We start from the raw sequence: 26,101 nt of genomic DNA on the forward strand, positions 1-26,101 counted from the left end.
AAGTCGAAGAACATGATTCTGACTGAGGAGTTGGGTCTGTCCAGGGAGGAATACGCCTTCTGCAGCAGGTAGAGGGGCCGCCGGGCATGGAGGTGTTGGGAGTTGAACCTATTGAAGAATGTGTTCAACTCGTTGGCACGTCGTTCATCCCCCTCAGCTGCATTCCCACCTCTCCGCTGGAAGCCGGTGATCGATCTCATTCCACTCCAGACGTCCCTGGTGTTGTTTTCCTCCAGTTTGTGTTCCAGTTTTCATCTGAAGTTGTCCTTCTCTCCCTGATGCTGCGTTTCAGTTCCCTTTGTACCCGTTTGAGTTCTGCTCTGTCCCCAGATCTGAATGCCTTCTTCTTCTCATTAAGAAGGGCCTTCAGGTCGCTGGTTACCCACGGTTTGTTGTTGGGGTAGCAGAGGACCTCTTTAGTGGGGATGGTGTTGTCTATGCAGAACCCAATGTACTCATAGACAGTCAGTCAGCCCATCAATGTCTTCGCCATGTGGCTCATACAGAGCATCCCAGTCTGAGGCCTCCAGCACTCCACGCAGTGTTTCCATGGCCTCAGGAGACCATTGCCTCACCGTCCTCACTGTGTCTGGGTGCTGCTGAACCACAGGCTTGTATGATGATGAGAGCAGGACTAGGTTGTGGTCTGACCTGCCCAGTGGTAGCAGGGCAGTGGAGCTGTACGCATCCTTAGCATTTGCGTACAGCAGGTCCAAAGTCTTATGTTCACGGCTGGTGCATGTCACAAACTGGTAGAAGGTAGGGAGAGTGGATGAGAAAAAAGCATGGTTGAAGTCACCTGTGATGATGATGAAGGCCCCGGGGTGTTTGGTTTGCAGTCTAGCAGTCACAGTGTGGATGGTATCGCATGCTGCTTCAGCATTACCAGATGGAGGAATATAAACAGTGATAGCGATGACACAAGTAAACTCCCTCGGCAAATAATAAGGGCGAAGTCCGACGGCGACGAGCTCGATGTCCCGGCTGCAGACTCGCTCTTTAACGGTGACGTGCACAGGGTGACACCACCTGTTGTTTACGAGCACGGCGAGTCCCCCTCCTTTCTTCTTACCGGTCGCTGTGGTGTCTCTGTCCGCTCGGACCGTCTGGAAGCCGGGAATGGTGACGTTAGAGTCCGGTATCTGCTCATGCAGCCACGTCTCCGTGAAGCACATAATACTGGACTCTCTGTACTCCCTCTGCGTCCTGACGAGCGCTTCCAGTTCGTCCACTTTATTTGCCAGAGAGCGTACGTTTCCCGTGATGACTGCGGGGATGTGGGGCTTAAACAGTCTCTTTTTCATCCTCCGTTTAAGCCCCGCTCTGCAACCTCGCCGTCTCCTCTTTAGCTCCTCCGGTACGGCGGGTCTCTCTTCAGCCAAGGGGGTCGGGTGCCTGAGGGCCATCAGCTGGTCGCGAGTGTAAACAATGCCGGCGGTGTTGCAGGCATGACTCCCAGTGATCCGAAGAAACCCAAGTGCAATTAAAATGAAGAAAAAGTGTCCAATCTGTTGGAAAAGCATCTTGCCGTTGTGCTTTGCGAAGATGCGCAGGACAGTGCAAAAATAACAATAAAAAACAACTAACAAACGCAATAAAAATGCAAAAAAACGACAGAAGGACCAGGAGCTGCTGTAACAGGCTGCCGCTAGGATGGCACCATCTTGCTCCAATCAAGTGCAGAAGAATCATTATGTGCATCATGTGCAGAAGAATCATTTACTCCGGCCGTGTTTCACAGTATTAGCGTTTCCACGACCTTCACAGAGCCGGAGCATTTTTGAAAAAATTGCATTTTTCTTTTTCCCCGTTGACACAGACTGAGTTGGAGTGTTTTGAAAGGTTCCACCTTGGGAGCAGTTTTCAAAGAGTTGCATTTTCAGTGGCTGCCAACTCCATATGAATGGACACCCAAAATGGAATGAAAGTTTTCCATTTTCACTTAAACACTGTGTAAATGGACACACACACACACACATACACATACACCCACACACACACACATTACAAGTGTCCTCAGACTGTAGAAAGAAACCAGGTTACTCAGAGAAAAACCACACACAGTCAGAACGATCTGCACAAAGACAGGCCATGACCCTTACATGAGACCAGGACTTTCTTGCTGTGACTACAAACCACTTCACCAGTGGGGCCTATTATTGGTTATTGTGATTTGAGGTTGTATGATGTGTTCTTTGGGCTGTCAGTACCAAGTGTTATTTTTAACAATACTCTAAAATGTATTTAAAAAGTAACTCCTCTGTTCTGAATTTCATTGTCATGTTTTTATCTCCCAAATCTAAGAACAAATGTTATTCTAGAGATAACTAGAGTTAGTTTTTTTTGAAACAATGGTTTCAAACTCGTACACAGTCTCAGTTTCACTCTACATGTTCAAAGTCTTCCAGTCACACCAGAGTTGTTTCCTGTTTCAGCGTTATGCCTGCAGTGTACAGAAACAGCCCATGTACACACGAATGTACCGGGCGAAGGGGAGGGCTGTTTGTGGTTTCTATTGCAGTTACATTGACTTTACTCGCACTTCCGCATGTCACCCAGAAGGAAAACATGCACAACCACAGTGCGAGAGAATTGGCACTGGGACGAGACATGAGGGAGCCGGCATATTCCATTGTGTTTGGGACTGTCGTCATCGTCGGCCTCCCGCTCAACGCCGCATCGCTGTGGATTTTACTGCGCCGCCACAGCCTCAAATCGCCCGGCGTTGTGTTCATGATCCACTTGGTAATCTCGGACCTGTTCCTCATCATTTCGTTGCCCATGAGGGTCTACTTTTATGCCACGGGCAGCTGGCCTGCGGGCAGCATGGCGTGCATCTGGGTCACGATGCTGTTTCGAAACAACATCCGCTCCAGCTCCATCTTCATCACCTTCATCAGCGTGGACCGACTGCTGGCTGTGGTTTACCCCCTCAAGTCACGGCTTCTCCGGACCCCGTCCAAAGCCTGCCGGGCCGCTACAACCGTCTGGCTCATTCTGCTGGCGGTGAACGTCCCGGAAAGCGTGAACTTGTCCAGACTTTTGAAGAACTACACCGCACCTGCCTGTTTTGAGTTTTACCCCGCGGAGGTGGACGAGAAGTTGCACACTTCGGCGGTGGCGTACCTCCAGCTGGTGTTGCTGTTCGTCATGCTGGCGGTCAACATCGTTTCCACGGCCCTGGTGTCCTGGACTCTCCACAAACATGTGAACGATGCCGCCGCGAGAGTAAACAACAAAGTGAATGTTCTGCTCATCTTCGCCATGAACCTGACTATGTTCACCATCTTCTTCTTGCCCGTGTCATTGGCTGTTATTTTCAACAAACTGAGGCCTGCCCTGAATTGCCTGGCGAGTGTGAACTGCTGTCTGGATCCGCTGCTGTATTACTTTTCTTTTGATGCCTTCTGGAAGAAAAAAGAGGATGTGGACTTGTCTGTTGCGAGAGAGTAGTGGTTGGGAATGAATAGACAGAGGGACCATTTAAATAGAATGTTTCCATTTGTTGTGAGATAACATTCAGGTAAAAAGAAAACTTGAATATGCTAAACAAAAATCAAAATTACACTTTTTTTTATTCTGGGTGTAGGTGAGAACTGAAGTCATTCCCCAGGCTGTCTTGAAATACAGATATGACGCCACACAATGGTGCGACAGGTAAACAATCAACAGTGTTTAGTGTTCAGCCAAATTGAAACAAAAGACCAAAATCCCTCATTAATCTTACTTTAAGTCACATTTATGAGTCATGCCATATTTCACATAGTGGAAAGAAAAGCTCTGAGTTCAGTGTGCAGACGTAAGCTGTGCGAGCTTCTGTTATTGGTGCAAAAACAAAAGAACGAATAAGAGGTGGGAAGTCGGCTCATGAAATGTGACCATGTGAAACCAGCCGAGGCAATGTCACAGCACTTATCCAGACTATTCAATAGACACGCAGAGATGACTGTGAAATTCGTGCCGTTTTCATTCTGCAAAGTGGGCAGAAACTGCACAGGTTGAGAGCATTGTGCAAGATGAGTTTTGGTGAACGCAGCAGCAGATTGATTCAATATTTCCTCCAAGACAGAAGAGGTTGAGGATGTTTTCACAAAGTTGTTATTCTTGACATACATAAGTTACTGGTGCTCTATTGTAAATCTTAATGCATTCACGAAATTAATCTTAACAGTCACGTTGTTTGAAATGCATGAAATGAATCCCTTTCCGACAATAGACATTTGAGCATCATGTACCTTCAGTGCCACAACAAAGAAAAGCTTGCCTTTTTTAATTTATAGGTTATTACATCACAACTTTACGTGTCCGGATGTGACCCATGAACTAAAAACACATCTGTCTGTGTCTATGTATGTTTTTTGTTTTTTTTCATTTGCACAAAATACCACGAGTATCTAAAAAAACAAAGCTTGTAAAAAGTCCAAGCTGAAGATTAGAACTTGTTTGAGATGTCAGATGGAAGACCAGAAAGAAATCTGTTCACACTTGAAAATGTAGCAGAATAGAAATCAAACTGAGGAATAATTAAGCTAGAATTGCCCGTACCAGTTTTGTACAAATGCTTAGTTTTTGGAAACGAGAGTGAAACAAGAGATGGTTTTAAGTTAAATTCAAAGGAAAAACACCCCGACAGGCATTATTCCAAATGCTTAATGAATGTGATCTACCATTATTACATGGTCTTGTTCAGTGGTATTTATTTATGTTTGCATGAACATTTTAATTTGGATATTAAAGCATCCAGTATGGGACTGAGTAAGATGGATGCTTCAGAGCTGAATAATTGCACATGTGGCTGATAGTCATACTGAGACATGGTCTCAGTATGACTATGTGACACAATTCTACCACCTTTAAATGTGCTGTGACAGGTGGAAAGGGAAGTGGTTCCTGCTAAACAGAAGGTTCATGCCCCATAACTTAACTAGAGCAGTAGGTCACGAGCATGCTACATTCACAGCTCACAGTCTCCAGTTTCCAAAAATGAATACATTATTTCCACAGGTTATATGAACATTTGTATCTAATCTACCCTGTATTTCCAATACTAAATGAAATAAAAAAAACATTTGAGCTAATGTTTTCGTATTACATATTGTATGTTTCGTCAATGGTTCTAGCTTCTAATAGACATTTAGTATCAGAGGTAGCCACATGTGTTGTATTGCTCCAGACATCAGTAATCTGAAGAAAACGGTCTAAAATAAAACTAAAAACATGCAGTTAAAAAATATTTCAAAAGACAATAGCTCTAAATACTTGCATTCAAAGTTATGTAAGTTATGACAATCAGTGTAAGATTACCAGACCTAGTTCTATCCAAATGTTGAAAACGGAAGCTTTAGGAATTTATTTCTAAGTGGGTTTTCAGAATATAATACTACATATACAGAACATTACATTAAAAAAAAAAAAAAAAAAGTGAATGTTGTAGCTGACATTTTCTTAACTTTTTCAACTCGGCTTGCTGATTTAATCTATTGATTTTGGTACGTTTTTTTGGTGGTTGAGACTTTGGCCGTGCATACGGCAAGAGGATTTTACACTATTTGGTCACAAAAAAGTAAATGCCACATCCATGCGATTCGTGATCCCTGTGACTTCCACACCATGGGAATCATAAAGGCATTTAAACCCTTTCTGAATGTCTTCTGGCTTCTGTGACACACTGGACCTGCATTTCCTTATCTCCTGTGCTTCTTTGCAGCAGAAAGTGGCATCAAAATCACTCCCGGTGAAACTTACAGTTTGAGGATAAGACATAATCCCTCTTTATCCTTGTTAGCTTCTCTTTTGATTGCTTTTAATGTTCTTTGGCACTGTTCTTGTGCATCTCTTTTAGTTATAAATCCTGTATTGCAGCTGAGGCTGTTGTGCTTTTTGTCAGCGTCTCAGTTCGGGTGCCAGCAGCACTCAAGTCCTACAAGCTTTGCCAAATGGATGGGCATCTCTGCGCGCCTGTGGCAAATTCTGCCAAAAACAGGGATCTAAGTTTGAAACAAAAACAGATGTAAGGTCTTGGAGTACATGCAGAGGATTTTGCTGTAGATGATTAAGACATTCTACATCAGGTATATTCACTCCTTGGTCATCTGTAAACAGCATTACATAACTGGACTGATGCTGATTCTTTCCTTGTTTACTCAGCCACTGTTGCAGCCAAATCAAACTACGCACGCATCCTGTGCATTTCATCTGCTTACATTCTCCCAGCAGCTGTCTAATATGGTTGCACGTTTCACTTTTGATGTCTATCAACTGGAACACATACTAAAAAAAAAGATGCACTTTTTTAATGTATGGAAAATGTTTCTTGTAAATGAAGTCAGGTCAAGAGTTCATCAGGCTGCTGCAGGCAAGACATTGCTTTGTCATGACCCTTCTTAAATTGGAAACCAACGAAGAGGCAGTTTTCCTCTCTCAGGCAGCCCCATATATGTTTAATGTGACCTTTACTCCACCCTGCACTGGGAGAACTTGAATGCCGAAAGGCTGAACAGAAAACACCTTCTTCATTCTTGGAGCCTCACCTCCACGTTGATATTTTTTAGCCTTTAAAGAAACAGGTGTAGTGCAGCCACTTGTTTGTTCAGCTTCATTTGAGGCCTTGAACTAAAATTAAACTCGCCAGTAAACCATATGTGTGAAAGTACATTTGGAAGTACAGCATGTTGGGGTTAGGGAAAAATGCAAGGCTGAGAAGAAAACTGCACATTTGTTACTCTCCAATGTGGCATTTGATTGATTTGTATGTCTCTTGGATAACGTGTGTGTGTGTGTGTGTGTGTGTGTGTGTGTGTGTGTGTGTGTGTGTGTGTGTGTGTGTGTGTGTGTGTGTGTGTGTGTGTGTGTGTGTGTGTGTGTGTGTGTGTGTGTGTGTGTGTGTGTGTGTGTGTGTGTGTGTGTGTGTGTGTGTGTGTGTGTGTGTGTGTGTGTGTGTGTGTGTGGTCGGTCAAGCTCATGCTTGTTCAGAGCTCTCCATCTGTGAGTCACTGATACAACAGGTCTGGATGGTAGTCTCACCAGGATATAAATGCATCTGCTCAGTGTGGTCACAATCAGCTGACCTCCTACCCCCAAGGTAAAAAGGACAGGGGGAAAAAAAGACTTGCACTTTCACTTCCTCTGTCTGTTTCCCCTGTGAAAACACATGCACGCACGCGTATCTACAAACAACTGCATGCAGACATGAATATTTGCACAAGTGTGTTGTGAAAAAATACCTGAAGCAGGTACATTGAGGCCTGCAAGCAGAACTGCCATGACCCACATGCAAGCCTGTTGTGCAGCAGCCAAGTCTGCTTTGGACCAGAGGAGGACAGCTTTTCAAAAACCAGCAGCCGCAGCTTTGGTGGCTGTTGAGAGTTGGGCAGCACAGAGAGCCAAGAACAGAGTGAAGAGAGGAGGGAGGGACACAGAAAAGCAAATGCTCAGCTACTGAATGGACACAGGAGACACCAAAGAGGAGAGAGGCAACAGTCATCCAGCATCTGAAGGCCTGCAGAGGACAGGAATGAGCAGGTGGAGGTGGCTCAGCACAAATCGACTAAAAATTCATTGTCAGTGGGTGACTTGGGACTGGGAGGACTGAAGGAGAAATCCACATTCACTGCAGCTCTGACAGAAAATGTTTAGGTTGAGATTAATTTTCTTCTTTGTGGAGGAGATAAACAGCATTTTCTACATACTGCACCGCACCACATTTGTTATTAAGCTAAATGCTCAGATTCTGCAAAATGTACAGAATTGTTTAAGACTCGGATGGACATTGTTGCTGTTGATTGTTGCATTTCACTAAGAATTTAAGCATGCAATGGTGGTCGTAGACACAATACAGTGTCGGCTAATGTGTCCCCTGATTGTTCAATGCAAATAATTTAGCAGACACTGCAGGTTTAAGGTCAGTCTATCCATTAGAATCTAAAACTGCAATCCCCCTAGTGGACATATCAGGAATAGTATATGAGTCAGTAAGTCTTTGTTGTTTTTTTTATATATATTATTTACAAGGTCATTCTTCAGCAGTGAGTCATATCTTTATAACTACTGTATTATAGAAACTACATACATCCTTCTCCTATACTGCTTTATCCAGCCAAGGAAGATGATCTCAGCAGACTATGGGTGGAGAAAATTGAACTTCAAATGCACTGTAGGAGAAAAGTACCTGGACAAAAACTCAAGCAGTCACAGGACGAAGATGCCAACTCCATACAAAAAAAGGCCCCCCAAAAGTTCCCACTCTGCATGTCAGGCGAAAGTGATAACGACTGCGGCAAAAATGGACATTTGAAATGTAAATGGTCTGTACAGCAGTCCGATAAAAATGTAATGAAAAATCCAAGTAAAGTACACACAGTTTGAATTATTGTTTGAGTTTACATAGTGATGGTGATGTTACTGTTCTGCCATAATAATCTGATTGGACGAGAGACTTTGAGTGTTGATAGTCTGCATAGCAGCACTGGCACACTTCAAAGGTGTATCACTGCACCTCACTGCTGTTTCTGATGTTAATGACACAACAGCTACTCTTGGATCGCCAACATATCACTAATGGCAACTGTTATTTTCTGTCTCTGCACATAGAATATGAATGTATCTGAGTCAAAGTAGCACACAATGAGTACAGAAAAAATAAGAAATATGCAGAAAAACTTCAAAAAAGGAAATGGTATACAAAGAAAAACCTTGGTATAATATAATTTTAAATATTTGGCTCCACGTAGAATGTATTTGTACTTTGCTGTACATTGAACCTGTGTTTGTGTTTCTGTGTGGCTATGTTTGGAATCCATGAATGGCTGCCATTTATTTAGTTGCTCATTTATCTTGCATCATTCAAAATGAATCTGTGTGAGATTACACAATTGATTGAATAAGTAAATCATGCTTTGTTTTTGCATTCAACCAGCGTCAGTAGTAGCTGTTGCATTAAAGCACATTGAGAAGTATAAAGTCATACTGTTGTACTGTGATTTTCTTGGTCATGAGACTGCAGCCATGTTAACACCCAGCTCCGGTTTCATTGTGAAAACACACAAAACCTTATTCAACTTGAAAGTTTAAGATGGATGATATTGACTATTGTACTCTGCAGTGATGGGATTGAAAACCACACAGGGCTTGTAGCCCGCTCCCAGCCAACGAGGCGAGGCAAAACGGGACCAGAAGGCATATCCCCACAGCTTCAGCCGGCTGCAGAGCCACACGCCATCAAAGCTGCACGGCTGACACTTTCCACAGAAAGAGCCGCGAGGAAGCGCCGGAGGAATAACACTTTATCTCTCCAAGCATTTTCCTCTTATGTCCCCTCACCTTTCCTCCCCCTCATCCTCCTCGTCCTCCAGCCTGAGCCAGCTGTCAGAGAGCATGTGAGGTTTGCTGCACTCTGTCACGCCAGCTAGCAGGAGAGCGAGGGTGGAGAAGGGTGGATCGAGTGATCCGAAACAAATCCCGGCGATTAGGATGAGAACAAGGGGCATGTGGAGAAACAAAGGCGGTTATGAGAGGAGATATGAGACAAATAGATATGCAGACATGTGATCTCCTCAGACAAACTGACCTGTGGGTAGAGGGAGAGATAACTGAGCCGGGATCGGTAGGAAGACGGAAGATGGGGGAGTGTGAGGAACTCGCTCGTCTCCAGGAAATGACGGGGACCCGTCTGGTTTGGACCTTTTTCCGCAATCTGAAGTGTCATTCCTTGGGCTGTTAAGCATGTTATTTCAACAATTCTCACATTGGTAATAACATCCAAACATTCAGACTAGAGGATTTTTTTTTTCTTTTAAACTACACCTATAGGAATTTCACTTCTCTCTTTGATTATATTCCAAGTAACTGCACAATGGACCATTAATTTCAGCAATAAGGAAGATGGCGCTTCCCTTCTCTCCATGTGTTCGGTAAATGATTAAATTGAGATGCACGAGTGTACTTTTCTATCTGTCACACTGGCTGTGCACAGAGGGATCTCCAACTGCGTGTGCCCATTCAAAAGCAGCTGGACAGTGAATGTAGAAAATATACCTTCTTTGTACACTACATAACACATGTGTACAGCAGTGATAATAACATGGACTTTGGTAGATTTATTGGAAAAACACTTTATAGGCGACGGCGTGCCTCAGAACAAGCTTGATAATTCATAACCGCTCCCAGCATTGTCACTTTAATAGTATTCTGGGATCAATGACACCGTTGCATTATCTGTAACTCATAAATCTTTGCCCAGCGCCTAAAATATAACCAATGCCAGCCTATTGCTGACTGAGTCTACTTAGTGAGAAAAGCCTCTGTAGGCTCCTGGATGCTGAATGTCACCCGGTTGCAGTAAGGGCGACTCATTAGCCGCTCTGCAGCAGTGCATCATAACTGGATGTGGAATGAGTCCGGAACGGCTCTCCACTCCAAGGCTTAAGAAAAATCGATACGAAACAAAAGTAATAGCTTTTAACTCTGTTGCGGTATGATGGATTTAGAATTAACAGTGTTTTCGAGAGAACTTGGGTTTTAAAGGGTGCAGGTTGTTGTGAATGCTGACCGTTTTCTTTTGAGGTGTTAGTTTGTTAATCCTCAAGATGAATCCAAAAGTGTTATCACTTTGTAAACTTGGAATTCTCCAAAGTATGCACAGGTCTGTCAAGTCTCTGGTGATGGTGTTTCTCGTGTCCTCTGTGCGTTAGAAGCTTGTCCTTTGTTTTATTTGATTTCAAAAATAATAAAAACAATGAAAACAATGGAAATGAAATTAAAATGCTCTAGACGGAGTAGGAAGAAGCATGAGCTTGTTAAATCCTGCCCCCCCCTTCTCCAGCCAGTTCTGTTATTTTCTTTTTCAAGCAATCGCTTACTCATAAACCTAAATAACAGCAACGCAATCAACCAACAAGTAAATAAACAGAATGTTGCAATGAAAAAATAAAAATACCTGCAGCATATTCTAGCCTTCTTCATCCCTGTACCTGGGGAAGAGCATTTGTTTGTACTGCTTGTTAAACTGCTTCGTGGGTGAACACTCTAAGTCTGTTCTGCAATTTCACTCCACATCTAGAAGTTTTTAATGTTTTTAAAGGTGTGCGGGCACATGGATGTTTAAAATTTTGTTCTCTCCTTGATTTACTATATACCCTGCATGCTTCATGCAGGCTGGAATAATTCAAGGAGCTTCAAAGGATTGTCGGTACAGTGACAAGACAAAACAAAGAAACAAACAATGAAGAAAAAAGGCATTTTCAAAGGAGTTATTTTCTTTTTTTAATATAAAACAGTGGAAAGTGGATTGAAATACCATAAAAAGGCCATTAAACAAGACACATTTTTAAAACTATAAAGCATGGTCATTTATGAACAATATTACATTTCATTAATATAGAATGCAGTGATCATATGAAAACTAATATTCAACACTAGAATTGTTTAATAATTTAGACACAAATATAAAATATACAAATTAAGTTAGTGTGAAGAGGAAAATTAATGTGATATTGCATCAAATAAATAGATCTTTTTTTAAGTTGAAGTCAAATTAATACGCTTAAAATGAATATAAATGAAAAGCCAGACTGAAGAGTTGCAAGTATGTTTGTATACTTCTACTTCACCATGAATAGAGTAATATCTGAGGGGGTGTCACCAGACTATACACTGCAAGCATATGGGTTATCTATAGACCCTGCAGGTATCTCTGAGTTTGAATCAACGCCTAAGGCGGGTTCGTCAAACACATTTTCGTTCAGGTGGCCACATACAGACCCATTTCATTTTGAGAAGGCCAGTCTGCCGAAATAATGCCATGAAAACCTTTAAATTTAAACTTTTAAAAGTTTTTCTTTGTTATGGGGAAGAGCACATGTGATGGAAATGTCTATATTTTCACAAAACCTTAAAATCTCAATATAAAGCCAATTTTAATTGTGCCTTCTGGTGCAAACTACAATGAAATGAAGAAAGAGCTGTTGTATTTATGCACGTTTTGGTTTGGGAAAAATATATTTTTTTTTACAATTTCCTTGGTGGTTTAGCCGCATTGGATCCTCTTGCAGGCCGGTTTTTGCCCACGGGCTTTATATTTGACACCCAGGATCAAAGATTTTCATCCAACCAGAGCAAATCTGGTTGGATGTTGTTCTCAGTTGCTTTTTTTCCCCCTCCTCCATTATGACTATCAAGTTCAACTTCCGGTGAAGTGGATGGCAAACATATTCACCTCTCTCTACTCTGATATTTTGCAACCTGGAATTCCGATAATTTTGAATTCTTATTTTATATATTGAATGAATGGTACTTCCAACTTGTAGATATGAGCATCCCGAGCCAGTCCTTCTAAATTTATAGCATAAAGTGCAACATACAATATTTCATTTAGTCATAAGTTATTTAAAAAAAAAAAAAAAATGTGGTTGTGTTTCTCTACTTGAAATTTGTGTTGTCATTCTCAGTCCTATTTTATGCTGTTATCCCTCCATTGTTGTTGAGAGAAAACAAAAAAGCATGAGAGCACAGTAAGAGGTTCCCACATCATCAGTCATCTTATTTCTTGTCCTATATTTTGTGTTTGGTAACATTTGATCTCTTTAGGAAGAGGATTTTTGTGTCAGTGAAGCTGAATAATGGTTTTAGTTATGTGTTGTACTGTGTTCCTGGTTCTGTCCTGCTGGTATTTGTTTTTCTTTTGTTGTTGTTGGAGGTAGTATCTCAGTCACAGCTTCATATTCTGTTTTGTTTGATGGCTGGAGTTTTCTGTATGGTTCCCCAATGGTTTCTTGCTTCATGGGTCACACTTTCGATGTTGCCTGTATTTATTTTCATGTTGTTTCTATGCCTGTCCACGTCCACCTCCTGGTCCTCTTCAGTGCCCCTTCATCCTGTCTATCCTCGAGTCTTATCAGCTCTCCCTCCTCACTCCTCAATCCCACCTTATTTAGATGTGCCATTCTCTGTTTTGCCAGTTGCCACTTTGTTACTCATTTTAGATTATCTTCTTGAACTTCTGCTTGTTAGACTGACAACTGTGCCCCAAACTCCTTCTTGCTGTGATTGAATAAACCAATCAAAAACTATGCCTTAATGCCTGACATGGACTTTGGATCGTCATTACATTTCAGACTTTCCACTATTCTGTTTTTTCCTGAAGAATAAAGTGTAAGATCCAGAGTCTCTTTCCCCCAATCAGGTTGTATGATGTTGCGTGTTGACCTCTACAGTTGTCCCTAACTTTAGAGCTTTAACTTCTGCCACATCATCCTTTTTCCTCTATATTTTCTCGTTGTTAAAATATTTCATCAATGTGAAGACCCCCCCCCCCAGTTTAATTTACTTTTATGTAATACCTTTTTCAAAATGTGATTCTGTCTTATTGATATTTTATCTCTCTCGTATTAATTCTGTGTTGTACTCTGTGTGAAGCAATGCTCCATAGAATGTCCCTCTTGAATAAGCTACTCTATTCTATTTTATTCTATTCTTGACAGCTTGAAGGTGGTTGTGCATGGCATTTTTTGCTCCTGTATATTGTATTATTTCAGTTTTTCTTGTGATTTACAGTTTGCTGGGAACAAAAAAGAACATACCCAGAGTCGGAGCAGTCCTGTTAAAAACATTTTGAACAGCTGGATGTGCAAAGCTCATCAAGACAAATGCCAGGAAACCAGTTGCTGCACAGCGTGGCTCGACATTTAAAGGGAGTGAAGAACCAAATCAAAATCCAGATTGAAAGTAAATGACAAACTCATATCTAAGGTCAGATATTTAAAAATCCAGTATACTAATGACCCGATCAGGTGTCTACTTTTTTCTGTTTTCTCTTGAAATTGTAGCTTTGATATGCATGTTAAATATCTTGTATTCATCAGATTACATTTTGTTTTCCCGTGCTGTATTTCTTTTTTTTTCACCTATTGGCTGTTTTTTTTTTTTTTCTTCCCTGTTATGTTGTTGAATGTATTTATGACTTTAGAGCAGCAACTTTAAGATCTGCAGATACTGAAACCATCTGGTTGGTTGTTTGTTTGTGATTTTCTGCTTCTGCTCTCTTTTCTCGTTCCGAGTGTGTTGAACTCTCAAACATCAAGTTCAAATTCTGACATTCATCATCCTTTTTTTTTTTCTTTTCCCCCCTGACATTCATCATCCAATTAAGCTGTGATGTGTTTCGTTGTTTTATACTTTCTCCTGTTTCGCCATCACCGGAATATATGAAACTGCAGCATGAAGATTGAGGGTCGCTGACCCCTCGGAGTATATTATTGTTGTTTCTGATGCTGTAACATACACTGTAAATTATTTTTTTACGGCTTTGTATTTCCTTGTGTTTCTGACTAAAAATAAACATTTCATTTGTAGTTCCTGAAAAATCAGGTTGTCTTCTGTATGTTATAGGTTTGCACTCTTGTTTTTCTTATGCAGCTACATTTGCAGGTTCTGTTCTCTCTGTGATCTTGAGTTTGGGATCTCTACTTACTGACCCATGTTGATTGTGCTTTTTAGTTATTGTTCTACTTTTAAGTTGATTTGCTCTTTTGCAGGAGTTTCTAACTTTGTAGCATTAAGTGTGATTTGATCGAACAGTTTGTTTTTATGTTAAAATTATTGTAGTAGATTGAGTTCTGGTTTTTTTGGGTTAGGGTTAGCCTTAACCCTTTTTTTGGAAGAGAATATTTACGACCTTTGTCATCCATCTATCTAGCGATCATTTCTCCACGCAGTACATGTTTCATGTCACAAAAGTAAATATATCCAATGATCTGTACCTGAACACACCAATGAAGATGGTGGTTACACCACCATCTTTATTCTGTGTATAGTGATCTGAGTATTTATGGCCTTTATTGATTTGTTGCAAACTTTGTCATTAAACAAATTGAGTTGGACACACAGGACCACAGACATTTCTATAGAGGCACACACACAGTAAAACCTTTCCAGTAAAATACTTTAAGTTATGCATAATTGCACACCAGGAATTTTAATGTCATTTTAACATAGTTAATATTTTAAAAATCACGGAAGACGAATCTTCATAAGACACTTATTAATAGCAAAGAACATTTATAATGACATTTTCTTTTAAATGTTATCGATTCTCTTGACCTTAACCAAATGTTTTATTCCTAACATGTTCTTTTTCACTATACTTTTATCTTTTTCTTTTGAAAATGAACAAATGCTCAACCAACTTTTCTGCAATGTTGATCCTCATCTTTACTTATCTCTGGTAGTTTTTTCTTCTATCTTTTTTTCTTTCTTTTTAAATTAGGTCAAACTGTTCAGTTGAACTATTATGCTGGTTTTATCTTTTTTTTTCTGCAAGCAGTTCAGTTGCTTTATTCAGAAAATCTGATTTTTCAGCTTTTCTCCAGTCATTTTAAATTTAATCATTGAACTAAACTCATGAGCGTTCACATTTCTGCAGGCATTTCAGGATTAACACAATTTTTTCTTCAGGATGTGCAATGTTAAGCCCCCATTTACACATCAATGTTTTCAACAGAAAATGGAACTTTGGGACAAATACTCCAAAAGTGGTAAATTATGAAAATGCTCCATGGACACGGAAAAACCCAGCTTTTTGAAAACGCTGTCTGTCTGAAATGGTGGCTTCCAGAATGTCATGACTCCCAGTTAATATTCTCCTGGGACTTGGTGGTTTTATTGGTGTAAGTCACCTGTAATAATAATCCAACTTCATCACCAGTACATTCGAATACGCGTATAGCATATCATTTGGTGCTGCATGCCCTTGTATGTTTTCATTACAAAAACAACCAACCATGCACAGTATATTGTGGTGGTATATTGCAACAACATGAGTCTCATTGTCAGTTTTCTCTCTCTTTGTAACCCCCCACCCCAATTTACTTTGTGGTGAAATCTTTTTTGTGTGATGCCACTTTAAGGAATTTTCAAATGGGTCAATCAGTTCTTGATGAATTGATCGCCTTATGAGCCGATTTGGAAAATTCAGGGCTGAATTTCAGACTTTGCAAAGCACTTTTGCTCAGGCAGAGATACTGCAGGCCCTTTGGTCACCATGGCAACTTTCTTGACCTGATGTACTCTGATTGCATGTTATTAAACCTGTTATAGGGTTGTTTAGTCGCTGTCTCTTTCCACATAGACACTCTCGAACATGCACATAAAAAGAAATGTCAGACCAATACACACACACACACATGCGCACATATATTTGCTTTTGTGGTTCATTTTGTAATGTGTGCATCTGCTCTACTTGACTTGTTTTTATCAGTGACAATGTCAATTGCAATCACCCCTAAAAGAGATGAGGTCAACAGTGCTAAACTGAAGTGCATAGGCCTGAAATTAATTAATTAAAATAATTATTAATTATTATGGTGTATCAAGAAGCTGACCTGCTTTTCCTGACTATACTTGGTTCTCATAAGTAAGATGACTTTCATTCATGTAAACATGTTAGACCATGATGACCATGTTGGTCTATCTTTACTGTATGAGCTGACTGTTGATGCATTTGAAATGTTCGACCACTGTGTCTGTCTGATATATCTGCACTGTGTGATAGCATTTATAAGGGGGAAAGAACATTTTTGAAATGATGCCTGCATTAATTTACAGTTTGTTGGTTTGTCATGTTTTGTGCTGCATAGATATCACAATCAAGGCTGTTTGGTCCCATGATTGCACTCTTTGCACTGCCTTTATTTTTACATTATTCAGTGCAGTTTTACCCATTCATGGATGCTCTTTATTACCCATTTAATAATTTTAACATGTTATTTTAAAGCTAACCCTAACCCAAAGGCTGATTTCTATTGAGATGGATGAATTTTTCATTGCTTGGTCTTGAAACTCTCAGCCAGATCTGGCAAACCTGCGGCTGGTACACGCTGCCACGTCGATTCAATGAGGCAGTTAAACCAGCATCAAGTGATATATTTTAAAAGCTGGGAAAATTGTTATTTAAAACAACAATCCAAAAAGTCTGACATCAATGTGATTCGAAACACTGCTTAGAATTGATTAATAAAGTTGTTTAAAAAGCAGTTAGTAATGCTCGCAAATACAAAAGATATTTTTAATTTCCCGATTTTGCAAAATAATTGTTAAGCAGCAATATGGGTGACATTGTGACATCACAATATTTATTTTAGGATAATTATTACTTATTTATGTTAGAAATGTGACACCGTGCACTTTTTTCTATACTTGATTCAAGGTCTTATTTAAAGAAAATGCTTTCCTTCAGACTCAGACAGCTCTCATGGAGCCCTCTATATTTATTACACAATGCCGTAAACATTCATTTCAAGCTAATATCCTCACCTTACTCTTACTGTTTCCATCATCATCTAGCAACCCACACAGGAAATGGTCGCTGGTAATGCAAGTCACTAATATCTCCCAAAAGTGAAATACTTAACAGAGACGAATGGAAATGCACATTAAACCACTCGGCCAGGTTAGATTGCCTAACGTACATGGTGCGGGGAAAAAAGTTTCCTCGGGAATCCTAACAGGCGAACGGGCACAGTGGGCTATCACATTAGCATTACGGCTCGCAATTCACTATTCCCAGGGTGGTGGATATGGGTGGCCTCGTCAGCATAATGTGTGTCAATAATGAGAAAGCATCACAAACCCAGAGAGCAGAGGCAGGATCTCGACAAAATTGCCCATTTGGAGCAGGTTGTAATTTTGAAAATAGCCTTGATGGGAAAAAATGAATCTATTTTGCCTTGATGCAGTCCGGCTACTGATACAAAAGCTTGAATTAAATTTGGGATAGTGACCTGCCCTGTGGTACTTTCAGGTGACTCGCCTCCACAGATTAAGATTAGTAATGTTGTGCACAGCTGTGATATCCTGTTGTTTTCCTGTAGATTAATGGCTACAATTTGGAGATGATCGGTGGCTGGGCTGCCGAGCCTTGAGGAAAATAATCACTTGCATGTGTCATCAGAAAAGATTTACGCTATGGAGAAACAATTTTGAGAAATGAAATATTAAATGTTTTTTTTTTTTTTTTTAACTTTAGTGCCATGCCTGATCCCAGGCCCTCGGTTTGAGAAACTTTGACCTGATTTCTGCACCACTTAGGTTATTTTCCCTGTGAAAAGAAAAGACAATTTCTTTCACCACTCACAGGCCAGGGATTTAAATCTACGCATCTGTTTGTATTATGACCCCCACTCCTTCCATCCCCTCCTCCCCCATTTGATAACAGAGGCAATGTTTTCCTCTGCGGCCCAGAATAATCCTTTAACCAGCAGAGATGGTCCGAAAAGTTCCTTTGAGATAGGCTACTCAGAAAAATTGAAAAAGTTATTATAATCCTGCTGCCTGGCCTTGGCGAATAGGCATGCATTCAGTTTGCACAAATGCCAACACATACAAACACCTTAGATAAAAGACTGGAATGAGGTGTGTGTGCGTGCGTGCGCGCGTGTGTGCGTGTGAGATAAACAATAGTACTCTCTTTGGATGAGTATTCTTGATGCAAAGTTAGATTTTTTTTTTTCCTATTTGAGATCATATTTTAACCACCCCCCCCCCCCCCCCATCTGATATAAACACTGAGGGTAAACATCTTTTCACTTCTATTAAAGTTTGTCTGTCTATATTTATGTTGATCTATATTTGCTTCTGTTTTGCAGAAAGATGAGTAAAAGTCCTCGGGCTTAAAAGCAGCTGGAATCTTTCAGACACCAAATATCAGCGTGGGTAAGCTGTGTGTGTGTGTGTGTGTGTGTGTGTGGGGGGGGGGTCTGGCAGTGCAGATTAGTGCACACACAGCTCTGGCTGATTAAATGTTGAATTTCCACATGATGCGTTAAATGATGAAATGTTTGACATGATTTGCATCCAGTAACAAAACACTGCAACTGGTATTTTCTTTTTCACAAGTTCTGTTTATTCTAAACACTTTGGGTTATATAGTGCATCATCTAAAATAATTTGCATTCACAATTTTCTGAAAGCTGTCACAAATTCCTTGATGTTAAATAAACTGACGACACTGTGTTGTGATAAGAATTGGGGCTAATTAGTTTGTTTTGTCAAGGTTAAATAGATATTCCAGAAGTTTAACATACATACATATTTTTGAAAAGTTTATTTTATAATATTATCCAAGTTGTTTTGGAATTCTTACAATTTCTATCATGTGAAGTATTTTTGAAATCAGACTTCACTACAAGCTGTTGCATTTCAATAAAGGGTTCGGCTGGCTGGAGAGGAAAAAAAAAATCGGAACTCAAAGATTTAGCAAATATATGTAAAGGGAGGCTCACAGAGAAGAGTGATGCCTGCATATTATACCAACAACCCAACAACCATTTAGAAACCTCCCTTACACTGCCAGGTTATCAGAATCAGAAATTCTTTATTATCCGTGGGGGAGATTCTTACTAATGCTGCTGCTGAACACATTTTAAATTTGAGAAGCATCCGATAGATCAAGGCCTTTGGGAAGAAATACTTGCAGGGAGCCGCCTTGCCCTCTGGCCAGGGGCCCTCAGGGTGTGTAGAAACACCCCTGCTCGGTGTGAGACGTTAGAAATTGGAGTTGTGAGCTAATCTTCCCACTCAATTTTTGAAAACTCAAGACATGCGTAAACTTCGAACATACTCTAAAGAGGGCAACATAATTTTTGATTTCATGTCCTATTTTTTTGAATAGTGTCGTTTTTACGCATCTCAGAAGGGATTTATCGAGGGACGTCTTGGCAAAATTATTTGATCAAGGATTTCTAACTCTTCCTCACGTTATGATTCCCTTCAAGCGTGGGAGTGAGCTGGGATGCTCCGGAGATATGGGAGGAGGAGATAGGGGAGGGCGGAGGATGAGAGGAAAAGAAAGGGAGAGAGAGAGCGGAAAAAAATCCTGAATCTCTCTCTCTCTCCCCCCTCCCCGTGACGTCGCTTGGTCTGGTCCCGTTGTGCGCCCCCCCCCCCCCCCCCCCCCACTCTCTCACTCACTCACTCTCTCTCTGGTCCCATTTCAGTTCAAACCACTTCAGTTTCTGCCTCGACCGGTCCCAACACCACCACCTCACATTTACTCACACGCGTGCGCGCACAAACACTCCAGGCTGCGGGAGCGACGCGCGCAGTGCCGTGCGGGGAGCGTGCGGTGCCCTGCGGATACCCGGTGTCCGTCCTCCTCTTCCTCCTCCTCCTTTTTCTTCTTCTGACTCCACGCGTGTCCCGCGGATCACCCGGGGAAGTGTTCCCACTGCTTACACTTGAGAGGAGCCGCTGAAGAGGAGGGCAGAGAGTAGGAGGAGGAGTGGAGGGGGGGGATGGAAGAAAGCGATCGCAGTGGTTTTTATTCTTCTTCTTGTTTCCCACCACCTGGACTGAATTTCGGAGGGAAAATGCTGAGGATAGCCGGCGTGCTGACCGTACTGCTGGCTGCGGGGTTGAGCGCCGCTCACACCAAAGGTACGGTAGGTGAAGGGCAGCGCGCCGCGCGCCTGTCAGTGCGCTATTCTCGGTGGATGTGGCTGGAGAGCCTGCGTGGATGCGGAAGATGTGCGCATCTGATCTGGAAGTCCGTCTTCTATGATCGCTGCGTGTTTGTGTGTGTGTGTGTGTCCTTCAGGAGGAATCGCTGTGTGTTCAGACTGAACACTTATAAGTGTGAGAAAAAGAAAAAAGAAGACTCATAATGATGGCTCTAATGGCTCTTGGAGGTATTTGATTTTTATCTGCCCTGGCATGGCTCGAGGAGTTCTGTAGAGACTTGAAGTGCTTCTGTGATGCTCAATAAAAGAGCTTACTATGACCATATCGTAGCCTTTTCCAGGTTTATTGTCCCATGGCAATGCTTTTATAATGACTGAGAGGCGTTTGTAGTGAAGCTTTTGAGCGAAGGATGCTGGAGACTTGTGCTGCTGTTCGATAATGGGATCTGGTGGCTCTTTCCTGATCTGTGGTGTGACTTTAATTGAGGACTGAACTTTGAATCTGGCAAAGGATTCACAAGAAGGGGTTGTTGATGCAAGACAGTGCTATTTATACATGCCTTAAGATAATTTGGAAATAAAGAAACATTAGAACAAGATAAAAGCAACACAGTAAGTCCTCAAAAACATGAACAGAGTTTGCTTTCATAAGACATATTAGCTCATTTTGTCTGATTTAGAAAAGGCATTTCAACTGAAAATGGAGCTGCACTTGAAATTTTAGATTTTTGTCCATCTTACTGATGTGAAATATTCATGGAACGCCTGAATCCCTTTGAAAAACAACAACAGGATGCTTAGTTTTAAATTCTTTCTTGTCGTATCAATGGAATTCTCCTGTGTTTCATGAAAATGATTTTGAAATTGGAAGTTGTGATTTCAAAACAGTTAATGATTCAGTTGAAATTATCAGCTTGTGTGTGTACTGAAGTTGCTTAGCCCACATAGTCACTTTTTGTAAAATTGTAGCCTAAGTTAAACTTGATTTATTTTTGCAGTGCAGTTTAACTTAAAATGAGCAGAATGTCATTAAACCTGTGGTGCCTGTCTGTATTTGTGCAATAGAGGCTTATTATTAATAGCAGCATTTTACAGACCTTGTGTAATTCCCGTGGACATAAAAGCTAATTTGAATAAGACATTATTCATAACATGCTTTCTGTGAATAAAACTCCCACCAAACTCGTCAACAAGCACATTCTTTCCTCTCCTTCTCACAGCTGCAATTAGCTCATTTGGATTCAAAAGCCATGTGACACATATTCCCCAAAAGCCTCAGATACATACGATAATGCAGATGTCACGAATGTGTGCCACACGGCTGGCAGCTTTGCTTCACCACCGAGCTAATTTTAGGCCTGCCAGTTTCCCCGCTGCGGCGGGATCTGCTGACTCTTCCAGGGAGACCAGTGTGTGCTGTAGGTAAGCAGGTAAACGTGGCAACAGGTTTGTGCTAATCAACTCCCTGCAGACTGAGGTGTTTTTTTTTTTTTTTTTCCCTCAACACGGCGGAATAACAAGGTGACACCTGTCAGTTTTGTCTGGCGGCAGAGAGACACGGTGACTGTGATAAGCTGTTCATCCTCTTTGCCTCCTGACACAGGGATAGCCTCCCTGCTGGGCTGCATTCTTCTTCGTGTGTGTGTGAGTGAAACACGCTTATAGACCCGCCTCAGCCTCTGACCTGGCTCAGAGGTTAAGATTTGCCTCACATGCACTGGAAACGCAACAATGGAGTGACTGATCCGTCTGTGGTCAAGGTTCTGCGATGGCATCGGTTAGTCAGAAGCCAGACTCATCGAATGCTGAGTTAATGCACTACAACGTATTCACTTTGGCAGCTGTGGTTTATGTCACAGAAGAAATATTTTCTCAACATATTTCATACTATACAAACATATTTTCCTTCCTTTCATTGAACCAAAGTGTGTACATTTCAAGATAATGTCTCTAAAGCAACATCATGGACTAGCCTTTCTTTTATAGCTGTTTACCAGAGCAAGTCAGCATATTAGAATCTTTTTTTTGTTTTATGCTTGATGACCTTCATGCTACAACCAGGTTCCAAATCCATGTCATGGACTATTTCAATATGTTTCAGCCAAAACCTAGATTTTTACTGGTAAAACCTCGGTGTGCAGCACTCTACACGAACTCCGGTGTGTTTAAATGGTAGCCCCCTTTAGAGCAGGGTTGTCAAACATACCAGCCCACCTTTATAAAGTCCAAACTGCCCCGCAGGAGGACTTTTTAAAGTGTAAAAAAGATAATAGATTGTACCTTTACTCACCGAGATTTTGCCATTTTAGTCAGAGTAATGGACAACACTGAGCCCAGAGATCAATGAAAATGAGTTGCCTTATTAAGTATCATCACCATCAAAGCCACAATGTGATAGTTCACATTTTTTCACCCTGGACAGATTAATGCTAATATTCTGCTCGTTCCTCATGACCATTTAAGTTGTTCAGGTTTAAAAATAAAAAAATAAACAAAGCTATTAAGCTGAATTTGTTCTTTTCCCCAATTCACTCAAACATTTCTGCACTAAAACAAAGAGAAATAATTCAAGGTGACCAATTTGCATTCACGGTTGCTTTATTTTCATACTACCTCTCTCACCGTCCTGAGATAGAATAGAACAAATAGAGACTTCATATTAGTGATATATCACAGTATTATGTACCTGGATGCTTTGGAGAAAATGTCAGTCATAAGGTCTTAAAGCAAAATTGCACTCCGTTTTCTTAGTAAGTTTCTTTGTTAGTTTCAACTTTCTTTGTAAGAAGATTTCAAAATAAATCTAAATGTTTTCCTCTTTGCTTTTAAAACGGAGGAAAACATTTCATTTTGTATCTTCGTTCGATTGTATCTTTTGTTCTTCTTTCATTTTGCTTATCAGGCTCCCCTCGAGGTAAAATGGGGTTGTTTGTGGCCCCGGGACTTAAGTGAGTTTGACACTGCTGCTCCACAGCTTGTTAGTGTCATAAAGAAAGATGACAGCGAGCGGCTGTAGTGTTTCACACTGGCGACTCAATACAATATCGTGTGGTTTATGGAGCTGTATGGTTATGTTTTGACTTTGGTAATGTGTACTGAACAATACGTACAAATTCAGTCGTTTTTCGCTCGCTCTGCAAGTTTTTTTTTTGCAGAACGTATATCTCACATCGTTCCTTCATCTGACGCCATGTTCATGACCACGCTACAGCAGTGTTGTTCAATCCGAGAATACTTTGTGTCTTTCGATTCTCTCTCACATGACTGCAAGTTCTGTGAAAGCTTGATGATTCCACAGTCATCAGGTTTAGTTGTGTTGCGTCAGGGAGACATTGAAAACGTGCTGACCACTGTATGGGAGACCACTGCTTCCCTCGAGGGTCAGAGCGGGGGCCTCCCTGCTACAATTCTACCAAATCCTGCAGGAAGCATTGCTGCAGCATTGATGTGACTTTGGTTCATTCTTTTGCTTTCCACAATACGGCGCAATAGAGAGCGATCCTGTGTGAGTTCACATTCCACAGTAAACCCACTTTGCTGGATTAATGCAATAATGAATTCAAAGCTTTTCTCACTTTTGGCTTTATTTCACCGAAAATGCTCATGGCAGAATTGTGCAGAATACGTTAAGGACATACATCGGGGTTCGAGTGGCATCAGCTTGTTGGCAAACATCGTTCTTTTCCCCAGTGCTGCAGAGCAGACCATTGTGCATGAAGCAGCAGACTGATCGTGTTATTTTCCCAGTCCGCTTGGGTTTGGAAGGAAGCTTTGTCAAGCTAAGTGTGCCGAGTGTTTTTGGTTGCCTTTTTTTTTTTCCAGAGGGAGCGGATTTAACATCAATTTTTATAGTCATCAGCAAACGATATCTCTGAGCAGTGGCTTGTTGACAGTGGCTCATAAATAAGACCCCCCCACCCATGTAACGCTTATGCATTTCTTTTTTGTTACTGCTGAAAAATGTGTCCCTTACTTTTGATCTGAACACAGGTCGCATAACTGATGTCTTTCTACGATGATACAATTTTCCCCTACTGATTCTCATCTCTGTTGACATAACCACATAAAAACTCAAGAAAACTGGAGTGAAAATCCGTTCTGTTCCATTCCACCTCCTCATATATAGGTTTATAATATTACCTTCCCAAAAATCTGATATTTGTCCTTCTCTCAATTTTACATACCGAGAAGTACTGACCATTAGCAGCATGAGTTTATATGTGCAGTAGAACCAGAACTAAATGGTAGTTGTATCATAAGGAAGGATTTATTGGATTTTTTTTGGGGGGGTGTCGAGTGCTTGGCTGAGAAGTAAACAAATTACTGCCAAGTCAATGGAGGTGGAAAACCCAGGCACACCATGGTTCTAATTGATTCCCCAGGGCTGGTCTACGGTGCAGTTAAATCCAGGCAAAAAAAAAAAAAATTGGAGTCCATTGTCTCGTGAATCTGCCATCTGTTGCAATGCTGACCCTCGCTGTCCTTAACCGTCTTGTCACAGCTGGCAGGAAATAGGAAAAAAAACGTTTTCAATTTCTGATGCACTTCTCTGTTTTCGGCCTTCGAAAAACAGTTTTTTGTCTCAAGTGTAACATGAGATCTGCCCCTACAGATTATAATTCTGAATCCTGTGCAACTGTTTAATTCCCAGGACAGCATAAATGTGCTCTGGTTTTTAAAGTCCAGGTGTCAAATAGAAGGCAAAAACTCACTTAAGAGGCTCCGATCCAGCCGCCAAACTACCATGCAAATTGTGAAAATGTCAAAACATTGAATAACTAAGAGTAGCAGCCACAACACAATACTGAAGCCCGAGCTGAGATATTGGTGATGGGGCCACAAAAGCTACTGTAGATACCTCCTTGCTATCGCACGAGCCTCAAAGCCGTGCTGTCAGTTCAAGTAAAACATGCATCATGTAACAGCTCGGAAGAGGTTTTTGGACATTTTACTGTATTTTGCACCACAGGGTTTCCTTAAGATTTTGCTACATGTTGAGATTGCCATCATTTTTGGTAGTAATTGTTTGGTTTCGTGAAAATGTAGGCATTTTCACCACATATACTCTGCGTCACAACAAAGATAAAAACTCCTCCCAGTGTGCAAGTGTGTGGCCGATTGTATGCGTGTGTGCACTGATTGACAGAGTTTGGCCAACATTTTGACATTGCCAAGTATGGAAAACCGAGTGAGAATGCGATGTCGTTTACAAAGGGGTTATTGCTTTCGCAGATCCACGCGAACAATTTTCCTGGACCGAGCGTGTCGCCGCTGCTGCTCGACAGGGAGAATCTTCTTGCAGCCAAGCAGAAAGAGCTATACAGTTTGTTTTCTTTTTCCTTTTTTCTACCAGCACTGCCCCGAGCCCCGCTTTTGTGTAATTCCAAGCAATATGAACTCTGAATTTAGATAGCTCATTACCAGCACAGTGTATTTTAATTCGGCTACCTACTGTGCGACTCTTTGTTGGTGCAACCTTTATTTTTTTTCCTTTGCCTCTTTATTATATAGATAATCATGTTTTTTTTTCTCACCCCCCTCGCCATTGAGAATGCAAACAGTTGGGATGATGCAATATTCATCCTTTGTAAGAAGCCACACAGTAACATGCCTGGTTCACCAGGGAAGTTGCAGGATTAATTGACACAGGGCTG

General features: G+C 41.2%; 2 protein-coding genes across 2 annotated transcripts in view; both read left to right on the forward strand.

Moving 5' to 3' along the window:
- Nucleotides 1-2,568: 2,568 nt before the first annotated feature.
- Nucleotides 2,569-3,453, forward strand: LOC308140723 (lysophosphatidic acid receptor 6-like; the record flags this gene model as incomplete). The annotated part of the gene is made up of 1 exon (XM_080510622.1): nucleotides 2,569-3,453. The coding sequence occupies one exon, from the start codon at nucleotides 2,569-2,571 to the stop codon at nucleotides 3,451-3,453; it is 885 nt and encodes a 294-aa protein (XP_080366748.1).
- Nucleotides 3,454-20,357: 16,904 nt separating this feature from the next.
- LOC308143842 (calsyntenin-2-like) overlaps nucleotides 20,358-26,101 on the forward strand; it is a gene marked incomplete at both ends in the record, with an annotated part of 310,321 nt that continues 304,577 nt past the window's right edge. Inside the window, one exon of the mRNA XM_080514768.1 lies at nucleotides 20,358-20,424. Coding sequence (XP_080370894.1) covers nucleotides 20,358-20,424 — 67 coding nt within the window. The remainder of the gene's footprint in view (nucleotides 20,425-26,101) is intronic.

Source organism: Blennius ocellaris (genome assembly GCF_963422515.1).
Source record: "Blennius ocellaris genome assembly, chromosome: 2".
In the NCBI taxonomy this organism is placed as follows: Eukaryota; Metazoa; Chordata; class Actinopteri; order Blenniiformes; family Blenniidae; genus Blennius; species Blennius ocellaris.